The 21,495-nt window shown below is 39.1% G+C and overlaps 1 protein-coding gene across 1 annotated transcript; it reads left to right on the top strand.

Moving 5' to 3' along the window:
- The first annotated feature begins 55 nt into the window (after positions 1 to 55).
- On the top strand, positions 56 to 21,492 carry kiaa1328 (KIAA1328 ortholog). Its single transcript, XM_028003896.1, has 11 exons — positions 56 to 169; positions 1,556 to 1,830; positions 1,966 to 2,057; positions 2,190 to 2,305; positions 9,932 to 10,056; positions 11,778 to 12,166; positions 13,193 to 13,411; positions 13,622 to 13,696; positions 13,813 to 13,904; positions 14,132 to 14,243; positions 20,881 to 21,492. Exons 1-11 carry the CDS (start codon positions 115 to 117, stop codon positions 21,107 to 21,109), a joined length of 1,779 nt encoding a protein of 592 aa, XP_027859697.1. The 5' UTR covers positions 56 to 114; the 3' UTR covers positions 21,110 to 21,492.
- The last annotated feature ends 3 nt before the right edge of the window (positions 21,493 to 21,495 follow it).

The raw sequence follows: 21,495 nt of genomic DNA, 5'->3' as shown, positions 1-21,495 counted from the left end.
AGAACGCCGGATTTTTGCATTTCACCCTATGAGATGCTTAGTTGAAAAATAAGGGCGGGGCTACCATTCCTTAGCAACGCTTGGCTCTCTGGGAGTGGTGGCGGTTGTTTCAATATGGCGGCGGCTGCAAAGAGAAGTGGAAACTCGGGGATATTTTGGAAGAATTTCGGTATATCTACTTTTATTTGACTTTTTACGCTTCACAGAGTACCTTACGTCCGTACGAGTTTTGGAAATAGGTGGGGGGTTTGAAGTGGTCCTGCTTTTGTGCTTTCTTTTTGTGTGAGCAGCTAACAGGAAAGTTGCTGTCTCAATGAAAGGAAGTAGGACCAAAATGTTAGCTGACTACTTGAAGTTTAAGTTGTTTAAATTTATTTTAGTATCAGGAATTACAGTACTGTGAACTCCGTAATCACACGGTAGCCTGCGACGAGTCTTAACAGTTCCTAATGTTATTTCAGTATGAATAACACTGAAGAGCATCTAGCAGTAGAAACAGGGCTAATTTATTGATATACTAGTTTATATATGTTTGAAAAATCCCAAGATTTAACTTCATTCAATGTCGGGAGTTTTGAAATGTTGCTTAGCTCAACTGAGCTGCCATCTCTGTTACACCGTTAAACTCTTCCAACTTGAGTAGATAGTTTTAACTAATTAACCAATTAATTTTCTAATTTTGTTACACTATAAAGCAAATCCCCAAAGTATAAGATTTTGCACAATGACTTGAAAACGCTAAATTTAACAGGCTTTTTTCAGAAACAATATATTAATAGAATAATGTTAGTATATTGACAATATATTTGTAATGGTCAATATGGATATTAAGTATCAATTTACAATTAGTGGTCTCCCGTTTTCAGCAAAAGCATTTATTTTAATTTTGAATATGTGTAAAAACACATTGAAATTGGTATTTTTACTCATGTTTATCATATTTTGATAGTATTAACCCTTCTTCCCCCTATTATAAATGCTAGTCAAAATGCAAATTGCACCTTCACATGTGAAAAGGGCTGAAAAAAGTGCTCAACATCTAACAAAGGGAGCCAAGAAATGAGGTGAAAGTTGCACTGTATTGTCAGTCATATCTTAAAATGAGATATTCAGCCATTTCTGCTAGCAGTGGTCCAAAATACAGCAGCAGGATCACAATGAATCTGATGTCTAGACTTCAATCCCAAATTCCCCAGAACCCTGAGTCAGGTTTCTGGTGAACCCACTTCAAAATTTCCATGACTTTATGGAACTGCCTGGTACCAGATACCACAGCAGACTTTCAGGACTCTAGTGCAGGTCATGTTTTGACAGGTCAGGGCTATTAAGGTGGCAAAAAGGAAATTGTGGAAGAGCCTGAAGTATGCTTGGTGTATGATCCATCCACTGGGTTATCCATGTTATTTATTAAGATTCACATGACATTATTATTTCCAAATAATATTTGAAACAAATATTTTTATCAGTTCTTGACCAAAGTACAACACCTAGATGTGTGAATCCTGTATGAAGGCTCCTGCATTTGCTTGTTGTTTCTTTCTGTTAACTGTCTTAGGAGTTGATGGAGGACTGAAAAGTCAGACACCTGCAGGTCTAGGCCCAGATAGGATCTATTCGTCCAGACAAAAAGACACCAAGATCCGAGTGAAGCATGCTGCTAGTGGCAAAAATCAAGCTTCACTAAAGGCGATGGGGAGGAAACAAGGCCACTATCAAAGTGATTACTCTGAGAGTTATACTACAGAGGAAGCATCAGCAGATCAAAGGGATTCTGTGCCAACTATGCACACTTGCTCTCAGCCCAGTGGTACTCATCTTCCTTTGCCACAGGTAAATCAGTTTCTGGTACACGGTGCTTTTTCTTCTCTCCTCATAGATGAAGGAGTTCAGCATTTAAGGCTGGCAGATTTTCACTTCAACTATTCGTTGCTAACTCTGTGTACCTCTTAATTGTTATTTACATAGGTGAGCAGCAGAGCAAAGGGCGACATCTCTTTAAAGGACCTGTGTTTTGAAGACAAAAGGAGAATTGCAAACCTCATTGAAGAGCTAGCCAAGTATGTGAAATCATACGGTAAAGAGTGTCTTTGAAATGTTGTTAGTAATTAAAGTTATTTTGGTGTCATAGATTACTTGTAGACAGTCTGTCCTTTCCTTATTCTCTAACAATGAGCCTTGCTGGTTTACAGAGTAAGTGAGGAGAAAGAGGAGTCTGTGCAGCGTCTGAAAAATGAACAGGGAAACTTTGAACGCAAGATTCAGGATCTAGAGCAGCAGAACCTGATGATAGCAAAGGAGAGAGAGCGTATCCTTTTAAACTCACTGGCAGAAAATGTTGTAAAGAGTTGCTATTTATATGTAATGGGGTAATTATTGTGTTGTAAAAGTCCTTTGGGTGCTTCTCAGTAAATTTGATTATTTAATTTAATTTAATTGGTTTATTTGGTAGGGACAGACATACAGCGACATAGACAAACTGAACAAAACAGCAGTCCCATGTTTATTTCATAGTGCAATAGCAACAGCTAATTCACAGCACTTGTCCCTAGGTGGGCTTTTTAAAAAAAATACCTCTAAATGTTAAAGTAATAATCGAACAAACTGTGAAACATGTTATTGAAAAGCTAAATTATTTTAGTAATTCAATTTTAAAAAGTTAAACCCGTATATAAGCATTTGTTTCTGTCCATTTTGATGATTATGGCTACAGCTAAGGAACTTTTAATACTCAGTTTTAGAAAATTTGAATGTCGCATTGGACCATTAATGCAGTATTTGGCAGAGTGGACAGGAGACAAGTCCAAGTACACTCGTAAACATGGTCTGCAGAGGGAAACAAGAAGTGGTCCAGAGTTTCCTGATAGACTGCTGCACTTACTTTGAATTAGATGAATCATAATAAACCAACACCAGCAGATGACAGGGCTTCCCAATCCATCATTGACTGTACAAATTTCAAACTGGATCTCAAGCATCTTGGATTTTGTCCTTTCTTTCTCCAGACACAATGTAGATTTTCATTAACTGATGCCATAATCGTTAAAATTAATGGAAACAAACACTTATATGCCAATTTGTGTATGACGAATTAAAAATAAATACAATTTCCCATGATTCTGATTTAGTGAGATGCACTTTCATATTGTAAAAAAACCCCAACTACAGCTATAATTCAACTGATAAAGGTTAGGTTTAGCTCTTTGGAGATTTGATTTATGAAAGTTTGCAGGTCCTTTGTAATGTTTTGACATGTTAAGACTATTAGATATATTAGTAATATTAAGTCAAACATCTCTGAACGACTTTAAGTGGTGATGTATGGAAATAAGAAAGCACACTAGGTTATCCAAATGGATGTCTCATAGACTAGCATATTTACTATGTTGAAGAACGTATAGAGCAGTGGTTCTCAAACTTTTTTCAGTGATGTACCCCCTTAAAAATATATTTTTAGTCAAGTACCCCCTGACACGGGCAACACATTTTTGGAATAAAAAAGAGGTACAGTGCTGTAAATACCCTGTAAATACTGAATATAAAATTCAGTGCATGAACACACATTTATATTTTATTGAACTTTTTACAAAATAATTTTTCCCAAGACTTATTATGAGGAGCCTACTGATTTTTTAAAGATATTTTGAAAAGCTTCACGTACCCCCTGCAGTACCTCCACGTACCCCCAGGGGTACGCGTACCCCCATTTGAGAACCACTGGTATAGAGGATAGAAAGTCTTAGTTTTTTCAATTAGGCAAGTAAGTGTTGTCATTTTTGACATGCAAAGAACAAAAAATGAGCTACCAATTACACTAGTTCTGTTGGCTTTAATACAAAATCATATCAACAATGCTTTTATGTTATTGATAGTATTAATAAGGTATCAACACTGTTCCAAACAAAATGACTATGTTTACTAATATCAATGCGCTTTAATAAATACTATTTTATTAATGTTTCACAAAGCAGTCTGCAGGGGGCAGTGTTGTCTTAAGTAAGGATACCTCAAGGCCTTGGGCTAGATCCATCAGTGTGACACAAAAAGCAAAGAAATAGATGCATTTAGATTATTTGATGCTTGCTGCAGTTGTCCTTTTTCAATTGCTCGCAGCTTATCCACTGTTGTGCTCAGAATCAATTTCGTGGTTGGAGCCGGTGGTCTTTGCCGTCTAAATTATCTTACGTGAGGTTTGATATTAACTCAGAGGACCATGTTGTTTGTTTTTCACTGTGTTTGTCGTCTCTGATTGTGTGTGCTTGTTGAATACGGAATATTTTTCACTCACCTGAAAAACCTCAAACCTTTTAAAATGAAAATGGTTTTTAAAAGATTACAGTCATGTTCAATAAATTAGAATAAAGTTAATGCATTTTAGTAACTCAGTTCACTAAGTGAAACACATTATATACAGACTGATGTTTTCAAGTTTTTATTTCTATTAACTACGGTGGTTTTTCTGCTTACAGCTAATAAAAATACATGTATTATTTAAATACTACATCATAGCAATATAAAAACATTTACTGCAGAAATGTGGGTTTAGCAAAAACTTTCCTAAATGCCTACTTAAAGGTTGATATTCTCAAAAGCCACTTCAGTCTGACAAATGAGCCTCATTTCTAATATGGATGTCTGTAAGAATTCACAGGTTGAGAGATCATAAGCAGCAGAATATATCACATCATCTTGATTTAATTAAATGAAATAATTACAAACTAGGTAATATGCAGTCTTTTTCCAGTCAATTTTACAACAAGAAGTGTGTCTGAACTCTGCTCATTCATGTTCCCACTCAGGTACCACCTGAGCATTTCCATCAGTCGGTTTTACATTAAGAAGGCAGCAGAATATGAAGTTTATTTGACCCAGCTGGTAATTTGCACAATTTGCAACAGCAGCGGAGAAAATTGGGAAAGCACAACTCTATTAAAGTCACTTTAGCTTGGAGACTTGGCATTTACAGCAAACTTCTAAACTTCATTAAAAGGTATTTAAGAGGAGGAAGTGTTTGAATCCTAGCACCTTGGGGTATGTGGGGGGGATAACATAGTCTTTAAAGTGTGTGCAAAAGTCAGGAAGGCCCTTCTTAGGAAGAAGGTTCGCGCACTTCTTCGAAAGGTTAAGGAGACACCAAAGGCAAGCACACTGAGTGAGGGTCTTGTCAAGTCTAATTCCATTACGCCTCAGCTTATCTTATCTAACCAAGACTCAGGGTTGTCTGAGGTATAAAGGATGTGGGACTATACGTTAGCCCCCAGCCACCCAGGATAAGTTAGAAAAGTACCCTTGATATTAGGGATATTCGGCTGACATTTGCAACTGACTGGCATACAGAAGCCAATCTGTGGTAGCGATAGGAAGTAAGTGTTTTGTACTTAAAGGCGTGTTGGCCTAGGTGGAAATCATTTGGGATTTCTAAACCAGCGTAGACGTCTATTTTTTTTGCTGCTATTTAGTGAGAGGAAACAATTTGGAAGGAAACTTGTGGTCTTATAAAAGGCTCCATTAGAGCTTACTGGCATAATTCAATTCTGGTTGAGTTTGAATTTACAATAATTAAAATGGATGGATGGATAAAACCCAACTTTAATTAAAAATCGTTTTTGTAATGAGCAATACAAACATTTGACTTACCTTACTTTTATCACAATAATGTCATAGCTTTCCATTGTAGCTTGTAGACATGCTGTTTGGCATTTGCAATAAAAGAACATTTTGAGCATTTAAAAAAAAAAACTTGGTCATTTTAGTTTGTATCTACTTTGCCCATGTATGTAGCTTGTTAGGTTGCTAAAGTATTATGAATAAAAAAAACAAAACATTTGTACTAAATAGGAATAAAAGAGAAGAAATGTTGAGGAGGTCAATCATGTCGATATAGTTTAGTTCCTTGTTTTCATCCTTCATGTAGAAACAAGTGTTTTCTCTGTGTGCTAAGCAGTTGCAAGACCTGCCTGCACAGATATTTTTTGGGGAAAAAAAGGAATAAAACACACAGATCTCTAGTAATTTGAGACTAAAGCTCAAGTTGAATTAAGAAGACTGCAAGATTTTTTAACTTAAAGTCGGGAAGAGTAGTAATTAAAATATTACTACAGGACAATCTTTCATCAAGCCGAGACTCTTAGTAATTTTTTAAAGGTTACAACTAGAACTCAACTTTAATACTGTGTTGCTGTTGTCTGTTTAGTCTGTCAGACAGGCTCTGTTTGTCCTGATTCATAATGACTAACAATTCAAAGCACATGTGAGAGTTGTAAGCATTGTGATGATCACAGAAGACAAAGAGAAAATTGGCTTGTTCTCAGACTGCTTATTTTAGTTTGATTGTTTCTGACAGCTTATCGATTCAAATATATATATATATATATATATATATATATATATATATATATATATATATATTCCCAATCAGTGAATTCGCCATTAGTACAGGCTACCAAGTCGTGCAAACAACAACTGCTTTTATGTGTAGGGTAAAGACTCAAGGTTAGCTATTTTCAGTATCAGTTGGATGTTTAAAACAAGGTCTGGAGACGCGCAAATATGCAAGAAGTTATTTAAAAGGAATAAATATATATATATTTTTTAAAGCTTCTGGATATGTTTTTCTGGTTTATTCCTGGATAAGAGAACGCAATAGAGAATGAGACTTAAAGCAGATAACAGGAACACTGAATGAAGTACAGTAAAATTAGTTTATGCTTTTGAGCTTTCGGCCTTTGTCATGAAACATTCTGGATTTGGAAATATTAGAGTAAAGGGCCCACGTTATCCAGGGCATGCATAAGGAGACAGCTGTTTAAGTAATGGTAGCCATGTTAGGTGTGTTTCTTGCCAAAGATAGTTTGAAATGTGAACTTTTGAATAATTTTGTTTTTGTTTTAAAGTAGTAAAGCCTCATTTTGGGGCGACTGCTCTCTCACATAAAGTGTGATGTAGCCTCTGCTCATACTATAAATAAATAATGACCGTTCACTGCAGGAAGGCTGGAAAATATTTTCAATGGTGTCCTTATATTGTCTTAGGTTATAGTTCTTTCTATTTACTGCTGTTGGCAGCACAAGTTTCAGGATATCAGCCACAAAATTCTGGTTGCTGCATTTCTTCTCGTAACCCCTTAAGGACATTTTGTGAATGGCTCGTGGCTCCTACTATTCACCTCCAGTAAAAAGCAAATATTGATAACACCTTCTCCTATCAAGAATGTAAACATTGTCATTGTAGGAGTATAAGGTGGAAGAAACACTGGGTCCATCATCACCATAAAGTTAGAGTGATAACTGAACTGGAACTATGGAGAGTTTAATTTGTCTGTGTTGCACGATGTACTAAAACGTAGCAAATGTTTTTGCTACTACATCTCGTTGCTTGTACTTGTGACAGTGCAATGACAATAAAGTTGAATTCTATTCTATTCTATTCTATAATTTTGCTTTCTGTACTTTTTTTTTTTTTGTGGGTGCCAAAATATATTTAATAGCCATAAAGCTGCACCTACTGTTGGCTTTCCTAAACTTTCAGTGAGATACCACTTGATCTATGCGAGTCCAAACTTCTGACTCCATCCAATTGTCATCTATGAATCATAAACATGTCTGTCAAAAGGTGGTCTTGTTAGTTTTCTTTTTTTTTTCTCGTGGTTGAATCCAGACACGTTTTCACATCTTTCTGAATTAAATTCTTCAGAATCAGTACTATTGAGACGATTATGTAAACTGTCATCTGCTATTACTTTCCTGTCATTTTCTTCCCCACACACTTTTGATGTACTCAACAGCCATCATGCATCAAGCTCTCTGTCCCCCGCTCCCTTTTTGCATCCCTGCTCAGGCTCAATCTGTTTGACACAGAGTACTAAAGCGGGTTTTAAAATACCCCCACTTCCCTTTCCTTCTGTGCAAATTTGTTCCACCTTGAAATGGATTTCATTATTTCATTTGAGGCTCTGCCTGACAGGGAAGTGAATCATTTTGACAGGCTCCATCTGAAGCCTCTTCACTCCAACACCTCGCTTTGGAATATTTTTGGAAGGGGAGGGTGGGTGGGTGGGTGTGTGTGTGTTATTGTCGGCACTTTGTAGTTGGGATGTAAACTGGGAGTTTTCAAAGTGCTCCCACTGGCTGAGGTCCAAGGCCCTGGGGAGGGAAAGTATGTTTAGCGTAATGACATCGGTGCTGCAATCAAGTATGCTTTACTGAGTGGTTTTAAGACAGAGAAAGTATAGAAGCAGCATTTGCATAGGTACAACGAAATGAATTTGGTTTATTTATATGTTTCATATTTCATATTCTACCTTGGATTGAGGTAATCTATAGCTGAGGAGGCATGTTCAATCTCCGCGCTGCATAAACAGACCTCCCAGTGCAGGTTTGCTTGATGTGATGCCCTTGTGATGTCCTTAGGTTTTCCATATAGCGCTGCTTTCATGGAGATCAGCGCAGGCATCCGGGAGCCCGGGTGAGGCTGAGGGTTTAATCAAAGTGTTCTCTCACATTTTCTCAGTGTTTATGGAAGTCGCTACATTGCATTTGCCTGGTGTCTGGTTCTCAATTCAAAGTCATCCTCTCTCTCCTCTCCTCTCTTCTCCCTCCCTCCTCCGTTTCATTTCCACGGCCTGATTGAAGTCGTCTAACAAGGAAAGTGTTTTCTTATTCAGTGTTCCGCCAACTATTTCTTCAATAAGACTCTACTCTGAACTTTGATTTTCTCTTTAAACGGAAGCATTTTTTTTGTGCAAATGGATGGTGAGAAAAACTCATCAGATAGGAGAGCATGGCCACCATCATAAAAAGATATGATCTGGAGGAATACACTTTATGGTCAGCCTGGGGATAGTTTGTGTGTGTGGATGTGCGGGGGTGTGTGTGTGTGTGTGTGCTTCTTGCTTTGTGCACAACCTGCTTTATTGTTGTGTTTATGTGTGGACTGTTTACTGTGTATGTGGGGAATTTGCACTCTAGTGTCATGAGGTTCTTTTATGTACGTGTGTTTGTGTCCTAGAACGTCAGAGTTGATTATTGCACGTGTGTGGATGTGTCTGTGTGCAGTCTCCCCATTCTCGTGCTCATTATCTTTGTATGTGTCGGTGTTGGTGTGGTGCTGCCACTGTCATTAGTGGACTCCTGAGGCACAGCAGTACTCCCGTTCCAGATTAGTTTTCCTCTGGCTGCCAGCTCTCTGTCTGGCAAATAGCCTGGCGTGGCACAGCCCGGCTCAGCTCGACACAGCTTGGCTCAGCCCAGATGGCGAAAAAGCTACATGCCACAACAACAACTTTGATTTTGCTGAACTCTTCCCTCCTTTTATTTTGAGAGTTGAGGCTCTCTCCACCTTTTGTGGTACAGTGAGGATTTAAATTCAGTTTGCAGGTACAGAGCCAAGAATGCAATGAAGCTAAAAAAAAAAATACCAAGGTTTCTTAGGCAGAAAAATGGGACCATGATAAATTATTTCAAACTTTACAGCTCCTTACAAAATGGATTATACCCCATGGATGTTTTCCTATTTAATTACATTGCACAAACTTCAATGTGTTTCTTTGGGATTTTATATTTTGTACATTAATAGGGCATAATTGTGAAGTGAAGTGCAGGCCTAAGTCCAATTTGGAATCTGTGGTAAAAGTTTTCATCCAATCTGACTGAAACTTTTGGTCACCTGATCAAAATAGCTCAAACTTAGTCTCTGTGAACACCTTTTAAAGGCACTGTGTACATTCAGGTGAAAAGTAAAGTGTAAGAGCAAAATTTATAAGGTTATAATAATCTTGTTACAGAAATGTGCAACCATTTTACTTTATATGTGTGTCTTTTGGTTTAATTAACATCATCATGTTACCCAACATTGTGGATGTTGGGTAAGGGATATGAAAGGTTCACCTGTTCAAGTCAAGTCTCTGTTGTTGGCTACTTAACCTTTGGTCCTCCAGGCCTACAGCTACAATACAAAGAGTGTCAGGAGCTGCTTGGCCTCTACCAGCAGTACCTTTCTGAGCAGCAGGCCAAACTGAACCAGTCCATTGCTCACCTCACTCACCCAGCAACTCTCAATAAGGTAAGGCATGGTGTGCAAGGATGGCATTGTTGTTTATGTACATAGTGTCACTATAGTTGGTTCTGAACGAACCGTGTAAAACTGAAGGTCGGGATTGAAGGTCACTTTGCAAAGGTCTTTTTATGACTGATGCTGGTTTAAAACCAGGGCATCCAGTTGCAAGATTCTCTTGACTCAAAGTTGACTCACGCTGACTCAAAGTTCTCCTTCTGTGTCTTTAGAGAGGTGGTGGAAATATTTCAGTTCAGATCTGGTTTGCCACACATGCAGTCTCCGAAAGAGTGCGCGATTCCCCAGCACCGAAGATACATTGGAGCTATTTGCTCAGGGACTCTCGCTGATTGGAACTCATTGTTAAGCAAGTTACAGCTGACTGGAGCTGTATACCGTCCCAGCAGCGCACAGAGGGATTGCTGCCCAATGGCCGTCTTTAGGAGTCTGCTGGATAATATTGATGTTTTTAAAATATGGACTGTTGTGGAAAATGCCCAGCTTGACTTGTTTTGACTCTGTGATGTATAATGGTTTCCTCTAGCTGTGACAACATTCAGAGAGCGTCCTCCTTTGACCTCCGTCATGTTCTCAGGCACAGATTTGTCATGATAAATGTGACAGTGAGTCAAAGTTGTTTGTTTGAAGAATACTAACTGAACGAAATGACCTGGTTGTATTTGAACAGCAGCCAATTCTCTAAAATCTGGAGATTTCTTTTCTACAATCATAAAAAAATTTACTACTTCTCTAACAAGGAAATGAGATTGTAAGAGGCTTACACATATGGAGGCATTGTAGACATTTCTTTTTTCAATTATCCACACTTGTAGTGAAGTATTACTTCATTATTTTATTTTATGAATACAACCTATATAATCATATCTCTGAACACATTAGTCTAAATTCTTAATGCCTTTTTTGTTGATTATATTTAAATCGCTTTGATTTTTAACAGAGCAATGCCGCAGCTTTGTGCATGTGAGGTCATATTCCGAAGTTGTCTATTCTTTAGTCCTTGCAAATTTCTCATATCGTCTGCTCTTAAGCTGTGACATTTTAAAATGGAGTCAAACAAAAGGGTTCAGGAAAGTAGATGGAAAGTAAATTCAGAGTATTTGACCTAACCATATCTAGTTCGTTGCTCTCTCAAGGTGACTTTGTAGAGGCAAAGATGCAGCTCAGGTGTTGGCTTCTGTGAGTAATGGTGACTTTGTCAACCTCGTTGTCCCTCAGCGGCTCTGAATAATAAGTGTTTGCTTGCTCTCTGACCCTCAGCAAATTACTCAGTCTCTTCCCCCATTAGAATACTAGATGGGGCGTTCTTCCCTGTGTTTAGCTCATAATTTCCTTGATCTTGATGGAAATGCCAAGTATTCCTCTTAGTCTGTTAGATTTTACAGTTCTGAAAGATTTGTGGTGCTATAATGACCCAGACAGACCACAGCATCTCTTTTTGGAAGCATCAGCCAATGCACACGGTGTGTCCAAACACTGCAGTTCACATCTGTGCTCTAGCAGCGGCTTGAAACTTTTTGTGGCAGCAGACAGCAATAGCTTTTGTTAGTTTGGAAAGTCCTAATGTTGTATAGGAGAATTTGCGTTTTGTTACCCAGCTGTAAATTAAACTTTTATAGAGCAGTCTGTTTTGGCTGAAGCACTTCATTAAACTCTCAGAGGCTTTCTAAATGGGCTTAACAGAACTAATTGTTCTTTTGGTTTCTGTGCAGGTGCTCGGTTCTGAGGAAACCCCCAGCAGGCCCTCTACAAGCAGAGCTAATGGCTCATTCTCTGACGGCTCTTACATCGGCCTTGCTGCCGCCGAAGTGCAGCAGGCTTCGCTTTATAGGAGCCCTAATGTAAGAAGAGGTGCTGCAGAGACGCTTAGGAACCCTGCCTCTCTTTCCTGTGACAGAGAGTTCAGTCCAAACGACGGGGCAACCAAACGGCACAAGAGTCAAAAAAGTGACTGCAGGCAGCCACGCATATGCTACACATGTGAGCGCTGCCAAGGCAGTTGTCATGACACTGGCTGTGGTACACAGCACGGGAGAAGTGAAAGCAGCTGCTGTCTAGTGAACTGTCATTATGACTCCTTTACTGCGAGGGAGCATCAAAGGTAATGTTAGTGTTGATGTACAGACTCTTGAAAAAATTATTAATGCTCCCCTATACTGCCTCTATACGTGAAGCTAGAATCACAGACTTTAGTGTTTAATTAGGATTTTAGTAGTTTATTAGGAATGTAGTGCATCATTTTGAAGTGGAAGAAAATAGTATGCTTGATAAGTCCGAAAAGTGTGGCATGCATTTGTTTTCAGCCTTAAAAAAATAACAGAAAAAGTAATTGTTAAAAGAAAGCTACAACACGCTAACAATGTGTCTGCAGATGATTAAAAAGTATTAAATTTGTGTATCTAAAATTAAGGTCTAAAATGTCTTAAATTCATTAAAAAATTAAGATGGCCTTAAATACAGTAATCACATTAAATTTGATCATGGTAGGACTATTTAAAGTAGTTTTGTTGTCTTGCAGAACCTTTCTGTCAGGCAAAAGTTGCAGTCGCATGAAAACACACTCACACCTCTGTGACTTGAGGTGTGAGTGTGTGTGTGCATGGTTGTTTGTCCTGCGACAGACTGGCGACCTGTCCAGGGTGAACCCCGCCTCTCGCCCGGAACTTTAGCTGGAGATACGAACCAGCACCTCCCGACCCCACTAGGGACAAGGGTAAAAGATAATGGATGGATGGATGAACTTGATGTGGTTAAGGATACCTCTTATATCTAATATACTCTTATATCTAATATATCTAGCTAGTTAGCTTTTTTGACTTTATCACAGGTAAGTACAAATGTGATCAGTAGTTGGCTGGACGACGTTTGTTTTTGCCAAAAAACTTTAAAGTTTGTCACTGTGAGGATTAAGACTGTAGAGAGCCGTTTGCAGTGTGAGAAGCACAAAGTTGGGTTTACAGTTTTGGCTGTCTTTGATTGTAATGCAGCAAGTCCTCCCAACCATCCCCTATATCTACAGTTTTTTTGTCTTAAATTTTACTCAAGGTGGCATTAAAAAGGTCTTTAAAAGTCTTAAATTTGACTTGTTGAAACATGTAGATCATATATTGTATGTATTTCCATATAGGCTGCCAAGTAGGAATATAATTACTGCAGAAGCAAAGGAAGCCCTGACCAGGCCCCTGCTGGGTCATGAGGACTGGGAGGAGAAGCGGCACCAGCTGCTGCTGCAGAAGATGCAGTTGGAGTTGGAGAGGGAGAAGCTGCAGGCACGGCTGGCTGAACAGGAGGAGCGACTTAGCAGACAGACAGAGCAGCTTCGACAGTCACGACTTCTTCACAGCAGGTAGAACACACAAGCCAAAGAAACATGGCCAAATGCAGCGACACCGCTGAGAAACGTTTACGGGCTGAAGTTGATAAGCGTTTGCTTTTAGTATGTGAATTAACACACACCCAATCAGTCGCGGTGCGTCCTTCGTACGACGTTTCAAGTGTCAGTCATTGTTTTTCTAATTTTGTTCTCCCTCATTTTGACTTGGATCAAACAAACCAGTCCAGCTCAGTTCAGCAGCTCAAAGAATGCTGGGTCAGAGTCAGAGGGTCCTTCCCACCGAGATTTTCCCTCCAGGTAAGTCAAATAATAGTTTTTCTCAGACACTAAACCTAGCTATCAAATAAGTAATTCACACCCATAGAATCCTGTAGAACTATTGGGAAAAAAAAGAACTACCTTCTGATCTGCAGGTCGTCTGGGAATGTGGAAACTCATTCTGAGGAACAGAATTTGCACGAAAAGACCTCCCAGGCTGTTCCTGCTCCTTCTGCCAGTGGAAAGGGTAAGCCTGTCAGCGCACATAAAAAAAGATCCACTTCATTTCTAACCCTAATGCAGAGTGTAAGGAGCTGGATTCCATTGATTTATTTTTGTTACTCAGTTTGCTTATAAAACCGTATTCTTTTGCTTAGAAAACAAAGACTATATGTTAAGTACCATATACTCTTTGTTTCTCGACTTGCTATTATTTTTTATTTCTTTTACAACAGAGGTGTTTTTTCTTCACAGAAAATCCTTTACAAAGGTCTCGAAGGGACATGGCCACATCTCCAGCAAAAACCCCTTCAACTCAAAGTCTCCCTACCTCGGTTTCTGTAATCCAAAACATCCCTGAAAACAGGTGAGCAAGTGTTAACGTAATATTATTTAGACTTTTATCTTCCATCTTCTGTTTACAATCTTTGGGTTTTTCTTTCTACCATAATTCCTGAACCCATGAATTGTTGAAAAGTAGTAAAATAATTTTAGCATGGGTTGTAAAAATCCTTCCATAGTTGTCCTTAGTTTTGTTTGACAAATAATCAGTTCATTAAACGGCGCTGAAATATAGCGCACTTCAACAACAATATGTACATAAAAAGCTGGTAAATGTTTTAATTTCATTTCTTGAGTGCTGATAAAATCTCTGTCATTCCTGAGCACTTTTCTCAAACCCTTTTTAGTTGAACTTTTCCAAACAAAAATAAAGGAGAGGTGCAAAGGGTTATAGTAACGGGAGGCAGGATGCGTTTTGGATAGCTGACAGATGGATATTAACCATTAGAGATGCACAGATCAGAAGTCTGTGCATAATTTTCCATTATTGGTCATTTTAACGCTTTGCCGCCACCAGTTGTAGCCAATTCTGATTTCTCTTAACAACTTCAATATAAGACAATATACAAACTCTTTCATAACAGTTTTTTCTTGTACTTCTGCCTTGAGCAACCTCAAACTGTTTTGATTGGATAATCCTTCTCCTTCGATCCAAATGTCCGGTTTTACTCTCAAAGTGGTTCTATTTCAGCAGTAAATTAAATTAGTTTTAAGTTAGATATTTGACAGACATGCTCTTTGTGATTCACTAGAGTCAACCGTGGCTTTTCATGCCAAGTGCTGTTAACAGAGGAGGTGGTTAGAAATACTCCATGTGATCACTCCAGCACGCAACGTTTGTTTGGAGTCCATCAACAAATTCCAGTCTGTTGAAAAATGGAAACAAAAGGACCCAAAAAATCTATAGTTTCCACGTGACCCCAGTTCTGCTGAATTTTGTCATCTTAACAGGCTTTAGCATCCTGTAGGAAAAGCTCAGTTAGCATGGCTAGCGTTACAAATCAGTAGTCTTTAAAGAGAATGTAACTGCATTAAAGTTTTCCAAAATTCTGCCAAGCTTTTTTCAAATCCAACATATTCAATGGTGAAAAGATGTCGTAAGAGCAAAAAATATAAACCAGACCGATTTTGACATAGTTCATTCAGACTTCCTATTATCTGCTGAACGCCTCGTTCTTTCTCTGAGCCTAAATAAACCACAGACACGCGCAGTTTCCTTTTAAATCGCCTTTTAGATCTTGCATGATCCTTCTGTATTCATCTGGAAGACCTCAGTTACACTGAAAGTGTCGAAGTTTGAGCCTTCTTCCTCAGGATCAACGTCTTCACTGTAGGGTGTATGCTGTGTGGTATATTATTTGGACTGGCTGGAAAAAGATCGGGTTTTCGAGTGTTCGACCAGCCACTTACTCATCGCATCTCTGCCTGGCAGTAAAAGATTAGGTGCACCTTTGAGCAGCAGTGTGTTCCTGTAGCTGAGTGGAAACATTTAAAGCCACAGCCTCCTGTCAATCAAATAGCTGCAGGCGGATCCCAGTAGACAGTCAGTGAGACATCGATCTCTTTCCGTGGCTCGATTAATTGCAAGCCTTCAATTAGCTGTTGCTTATTGAGCACTGAGTTCGGAAATGTCTCCACCGAAAGAAGCGGCTACATTTCAGTCCACTGGTGCATAGATGTTTAATACACTCCCACCACTGACAAAAGTCTGGATCTTAGATAAAACAAACAAAACAAAAAATATCAACAGATGGGTAGGTTAAATATATCGGTATGATATCAACCATCTGCTGCCAAACCCTTAAAATGTTGGCCTTAAAAACACAGTTTTTTGGTCAACCTCTAATTTAAATGGCCGCTCGGCGTCCTTTTGTTCACTTGAAGAAGCGTAGAATCTAAAAATCAGAATTGCGAGAGGCAATTAATACAAAAAGAAGCTTTGGGTCGGTTTGTTAGGCGAATAACCTCAGATCAGAAACTTGAAGCCACCCATGTAGATAAAGGTGTGGAAAGGAGAGAGGAAAAACACTGGGGAGATAATTAGTTATATTTTATGAGTTGTTTGTGATTCCTCAAGGCGGTTAGTGTGTTTTTTTGTTTTGGCTGTTTTTTTTAACCCCTTGTTCTTCAAAGGAAAAAAAAAATCTACAGCTTAACAACACATAAGGAATACAAATAGAAACTTTAAATCTTGCAGCTTTTCTTTGGCCTGCAGTTGTTGCAGAACTGGTAGCTAAATGATGATTTTCCTTCGTCAGGCTCCGTTCTCGAGCTGTAAGAAGCTAAATGAAGCTTTTTACAGGGCTAGCTTGGTGCAGTGGCCAGCCTGTCAGGAGACATGCTGCGTTCCATTAGTCGGCCTAGCAGGGATCCTGCATCAGGTGTAATTGAACAGACTTGGATGCACACGGTGCCCTCCTTCTCTCTCTATCTATCTCTCTTTTTCCTCTCTCTCTTCCTGCCACAGTAATGAGACCAAGACAGCAAGTGTTAGGAAAAGATGTTAAAAGTGTGTTTGAGGGTTAGCGCATTGGAAAGCATGAAAAATGGGGAGCGAGGAATTGCCAGATTAGGTCCGGATGGAGGACAATGGAAACGGCGAGAAAGACATAAGAGGTGGAGAGCGTCGGGCTTTAGTCCGAGTCACTAAATGGTAATTAACCCCAGTGCAAAACATCCCACTGCATGGACTTGTGCACATTCCTTACGCAGTGGGAGGACTCGTTGGTCGCCGCAGACCTGTAAACGACAAAATAGGAGACGCTGTGAAGCATTTCAAAAATGACGTCCACGGCGAGCGGGGAAACTGTGGGACGAGGCCGACGCCACAGCAGCTCGTTCTGGGGGGAGACGAGGACTGAGCAACCACTGGAGCAGATAAACACCAAGCACCTCGGCCAGCTGTATAGCTAACAAGTTCACCGTCTTCACTGACTCACATGAACCTGATGGACATCCTGATCTTAGCCCACAGTTTGTGTTTGTGTTGGTCCACTGTTAGCAGCTAAAGCTTTAGCTTGTCTGGAGCGGGTCTTTCACTTTATATTTAGATCTTTTTTTACATTTCTGCCGCCTTTGGTAAAAATATCAACTTTTTATTGCAGGATAGTCGAGACTCGCTGTTTTAAAAGACAGTTCTTTAAAACGGCTGAAAGTTTACTACTTGCAACGATTAACTCTTAATCAAAGCAGTGCGTGGTCCAAGTTTAAGCTGGGAGCTCTGGCAGCGGGCCATTAATTCCAACAGGGGACCGAGGGTATCGGATCTTATTAGCATCCATTTTCACCTCCAAAGCCTATTAAAATAACTACACTGTTAGCTGCAAACTGTTTTTTACACAAACTATAATGAAGAATTTTGCCTCTAAGATGGGTTTTGTTAGTTGTAATCAATTGATTAATAATACCCGGATTTGATTGAACCCGTTTTTATAGCTGCTATCTGTTTGTTTGTTGTTTTTTAAAAAGATAATCTACTTAATTTCTTTTTTGTTTCTTTCTTTTTTCTTTGTTTCTATCTTTGTTTTTTTCTTTCATTGTTTCTTTTTATTTCTTGTTTTCTTTTTCTTTTCTTCCTCTCTTTCTGTCTTTATTTACTTTTCTTTCTTTATTCCTTTACATCTTTCTGTTTCTTTCTCTCTTTCTTATGTACAATAGAAAACAATTATGATTTGTCCTTTACAGGACAAATGTTTGTATTTAATTAATTTAATTAATTAAATTTAATTAATTTATTTAATTATTTATTTAATTAATCTGCTATAATTTGTCTTCTAATAAAAACATTGTTATAAATAATCAGATCCTACATGCTACAAAGACAAAAAAAAAAAGTACAAATAAATAAACCAACGAAACTGTAAGAAGTGAAGTTTTATCTCTGGTAAAGATTTCTCTTCTCTGCCCAGCTGGACAGCAACAGCTCCCTTATGGACATTTAATCTCGACCATTACAATCTTGATGTGCGAATTGCAAATCCAGAGCAGGTGTTAACATTAAGTGACCTCCTTAATCCCTTCATGAATCCTGTGCTAGTTAGTAATGACACAGTTCCAGCACACCCTGCCCATCTCATCTCCATCTATCCTGCCGTTGCCCGCCCGCTATTGATTGGTTTGGAAATTGTCATACGCAGCGGCCATTATGGGATTTTTTTTTTTTAATCTTACTGTTTGGACTGCAAATAAAAAGAGGCACCGGGGCGAGACGGCTGTCTTTTAAGGAAAGAGACAAGCCAAGTAGGAAGTGCAAGTTCCAAGAAAAGCCTGAATAATTTGTGGCAGACGGTAATGACGTATATAGTGTTGTGTGTCTTCAGCATCGTCTTAAAGTTGTATGTATTTCTTTGGATATTTTATGATAGACCAACAAAAAGAAGCGCAGAAGTGTGAAGAGGAAGGTAAATGATGCACGACTTTTCAGATTAAAGGTCTGAAAAGTATCGTAGGTGTTTATCTTCAGCAGTTTACAGACTGACTGAGGAAAACCTATTTTTAAAAAGTGAAATACAGCTGTTTCATTTTCATAAGAAGCTCGGTCAGATTAAATGTTTGTTGAAAACGAACGAATTAATCATCCCAACCATTAAACTATGTTTTGTTCCCATGTCTGAGCAGTTGTTGGTATATCAAATCCTCCTCTTTCAGTTTTCTAAAACAGTAGAAAAAGTTCAGATAAAAATGCTCAATGTCGAGTTTCCCCAAAGATTATTTTAGATTTTGGTTGGATTTTCAAATGCCATCTGCAAAAAAAATCAATACATAATAAACTGAAAACCATGTGCTGTTTTTTCTCCACGTTACAATTACATCCTTCTTAATGCTGGTCTATCAAACTAAATCCCAATAAAACATGTTCAAGTTTGTAGCTGGAAAAAAACAATTAAGAAGTTCAAGGGGTATGAATACTTTGGTAAAGTACTGCGTATGGGATTTTTTTTTTTTTCCACAAAAGTGAAATACTAGAGTCCACTTTCTTTTTCATGAAGTGTTCTTACTGTATTGACTTGCTGTGAAGATGGAAGCACTTAAGTATCAACCATCCGCTGTTCTTGGATGCCCTCGGCATGACCCACTGTTCCAGGTCCAAAGGCGCTTTTCTCTCTTAAGTCTTCATGCAATCTCTGTGCCTTCGCTCGTCTCTGCTGCTGCCACCCCACCCATGTCTGTTCCCTCGCTCTTACCCAAACTGTACGCCACCCCCTAACCCCCTCCTACGTCCACCCCCCACACCCCCAACCTCTCGCTTGTTATAGATTGTGACCGCCGGTAAGTGATGCATTATTCATTACGGACATGTCGCTTGTTGATGGATGGCTGTTTGAGAGCCCCGTCCATTAAATAAATCAACAAATAAAAATGCAAATTCTCACATTTCGAGTGAGGCATCCCGTCCAAAGTTCCTCCTTCCCTACCCCCTGTCCACACACACACACACGCACACACACATTCCCTCTCTGCCCCGCTTTCTATCCGAAACAGCAGTGCTCATTTGCAGTCCCTCCTATAGAATCAGACACACATTAGCCACACTCTCTCCCGCTCTCTGTCTTCCTATTTTTTCCCTTGCTGGTTGACAGGGAGCAGACCAAAATAAGGAGGACAGATTTACTTCAATTAGCTTCAGCTTTTTTTTTTTTTATTCCCATCAACCATCACCCTTCAGCTCCTTTGCTTTCTTGCTCTCTCGAACTGTACATGCATAAATTAATCCAAACCTAAATGTAGTCTTTTTTTTTTTTGCCCTTTTTAAAGCTATTCAGCTACTGATGTGCGTTGCTTTCGATTTAGCTTTAAAACATGACATATCAAGGTCCAAAGCTACGTGCAGAGGAACACCAATATGCTCCCTGATTGGAAGCTGCGTCTGTCCGCCGGCCACCCGCATGCATATCAACAAGTGAAGATCGCCTTAACCTGGGAGAGCTGTGTGTGGAGAGCGGCGCGCGATGCAAATCAATGCCGCTTTAAACGAGCAGAGAATTATGTTGGCAAGATCAGTGGAGCGTGCTTTAAAGAATTCATGTTTTGTATCTGGAATGGCCGTCGTTTGGCTGTGTATACGCTGAATAATTTATCAAGCCAGCCAGACTGCGGGATTGAATCTCTATTAGCTTAATCTCCCCCGTTTTGGTTTATTTATTTCGCTGCACACTCCCTCATTTCTATTCCGGGGGAGAAAAGCGCCACGTCCTCTCCCGCTTATTCTCACACACCTGCAAAAATCAGATTTTTCTTTCTTCTTTCTTTCTCTGCAGGGACGCCCCAGTGGGTTTGGACTTGTTAACTCTGCTTGTTAGCGTTCCACAGGCATTTCGGCAAGAACAAATTTTTGTTAATACTCAAAAGTGTTTTGCTTTCAGACTCTCTGTGTTAACAAGTGAAAGGTGAATGACACATTTTTCCCTGAAAGTAGATTTTAGCTTGTCCTATTTTGATCCTTTGTGTTGTTATTTGTTTACTCTGTCCGTCCATCCATTATGAACTCTTAGGTTTTTACTTAGAAATTTCAGTCTGGAAAAGTTTTGAATTTGTGCAGGAACCCACTCTGCTAAAATATATCCTGCAAAGCAAACTAATGTAAGACACATAATCAAACAAAACCAAAAAAGAAAGATAAGGCTTAAACCAAACAAGAAATAAAAAGTGTTGCTTTCTTTCAGGTTGGACCATTCCTTGAGTGAGATTTTGGACGTCTTCAGTCCCGTCTCTGCCCCGAAGCAGTACAAGCCTGCTGCTCGAAGACCCAAGACGGCACAACGCAGTTCAACCCTCGCCGGCCCCAAACCTGGAGGAATGAGCCTGATTACTCCAGGTGGGAACTACTCTCACAGCGCTCAGCAGGACCTCGAAGAAAGCCAGATACTGGAAGACATATTTTTCATCTGCTAACAAAAAGTAAAGCGAGTCACTTGATGTTCACCATGACGCCTTTTTATTGTCTTCAATTCTTTCGGAAATTAGGATGAATTTGATTTCTGTCGATCGTGTTCTTATTGGCTACTGTGGTTGTTTCTTTTTTCCTTTTATATGCAAATAAATGTATATTTATTCTGAATTTCCTCTGTTTGTGAGGTGAACTATGTTTTTCCCCAGGAAATTTTTTTAACACTGAGCTGCATTTATTGCTTCTGAAGACCTTGGTAATGTAAATGCAAACTGAATCTCATGACTCACAATTGTCCATTCTGAATCTGACTCCATGTATTATGCATAAATCTGCAGCCTCAGTAAATCCCTGGAAATATGAGCCAGTTGCTCCTATTTGCAACCAACAC

The sequence above is a fragment of the Xiphophorus couchianus genome, chromosome 20, assembly GCF_001444195.1.
Source record: "Xiphophorus couchianus chromosome 20, X_couchianus-1.0, whole genome shotgun sequence".
Classification (NCBI taxonomy): domain Eukaryota; kingdom Metazoa; phylum Chordata; class Actinopteri; order Cyprinodontiformes; family Poeciliidae; genus Xiphophorus; species Xiphophorus couchianus.
The sequence above is the reverse complement of the archived record's forward strand: the minus strand, read 5'-3'. Positions and strand labels throughout refer to the sequence as shown.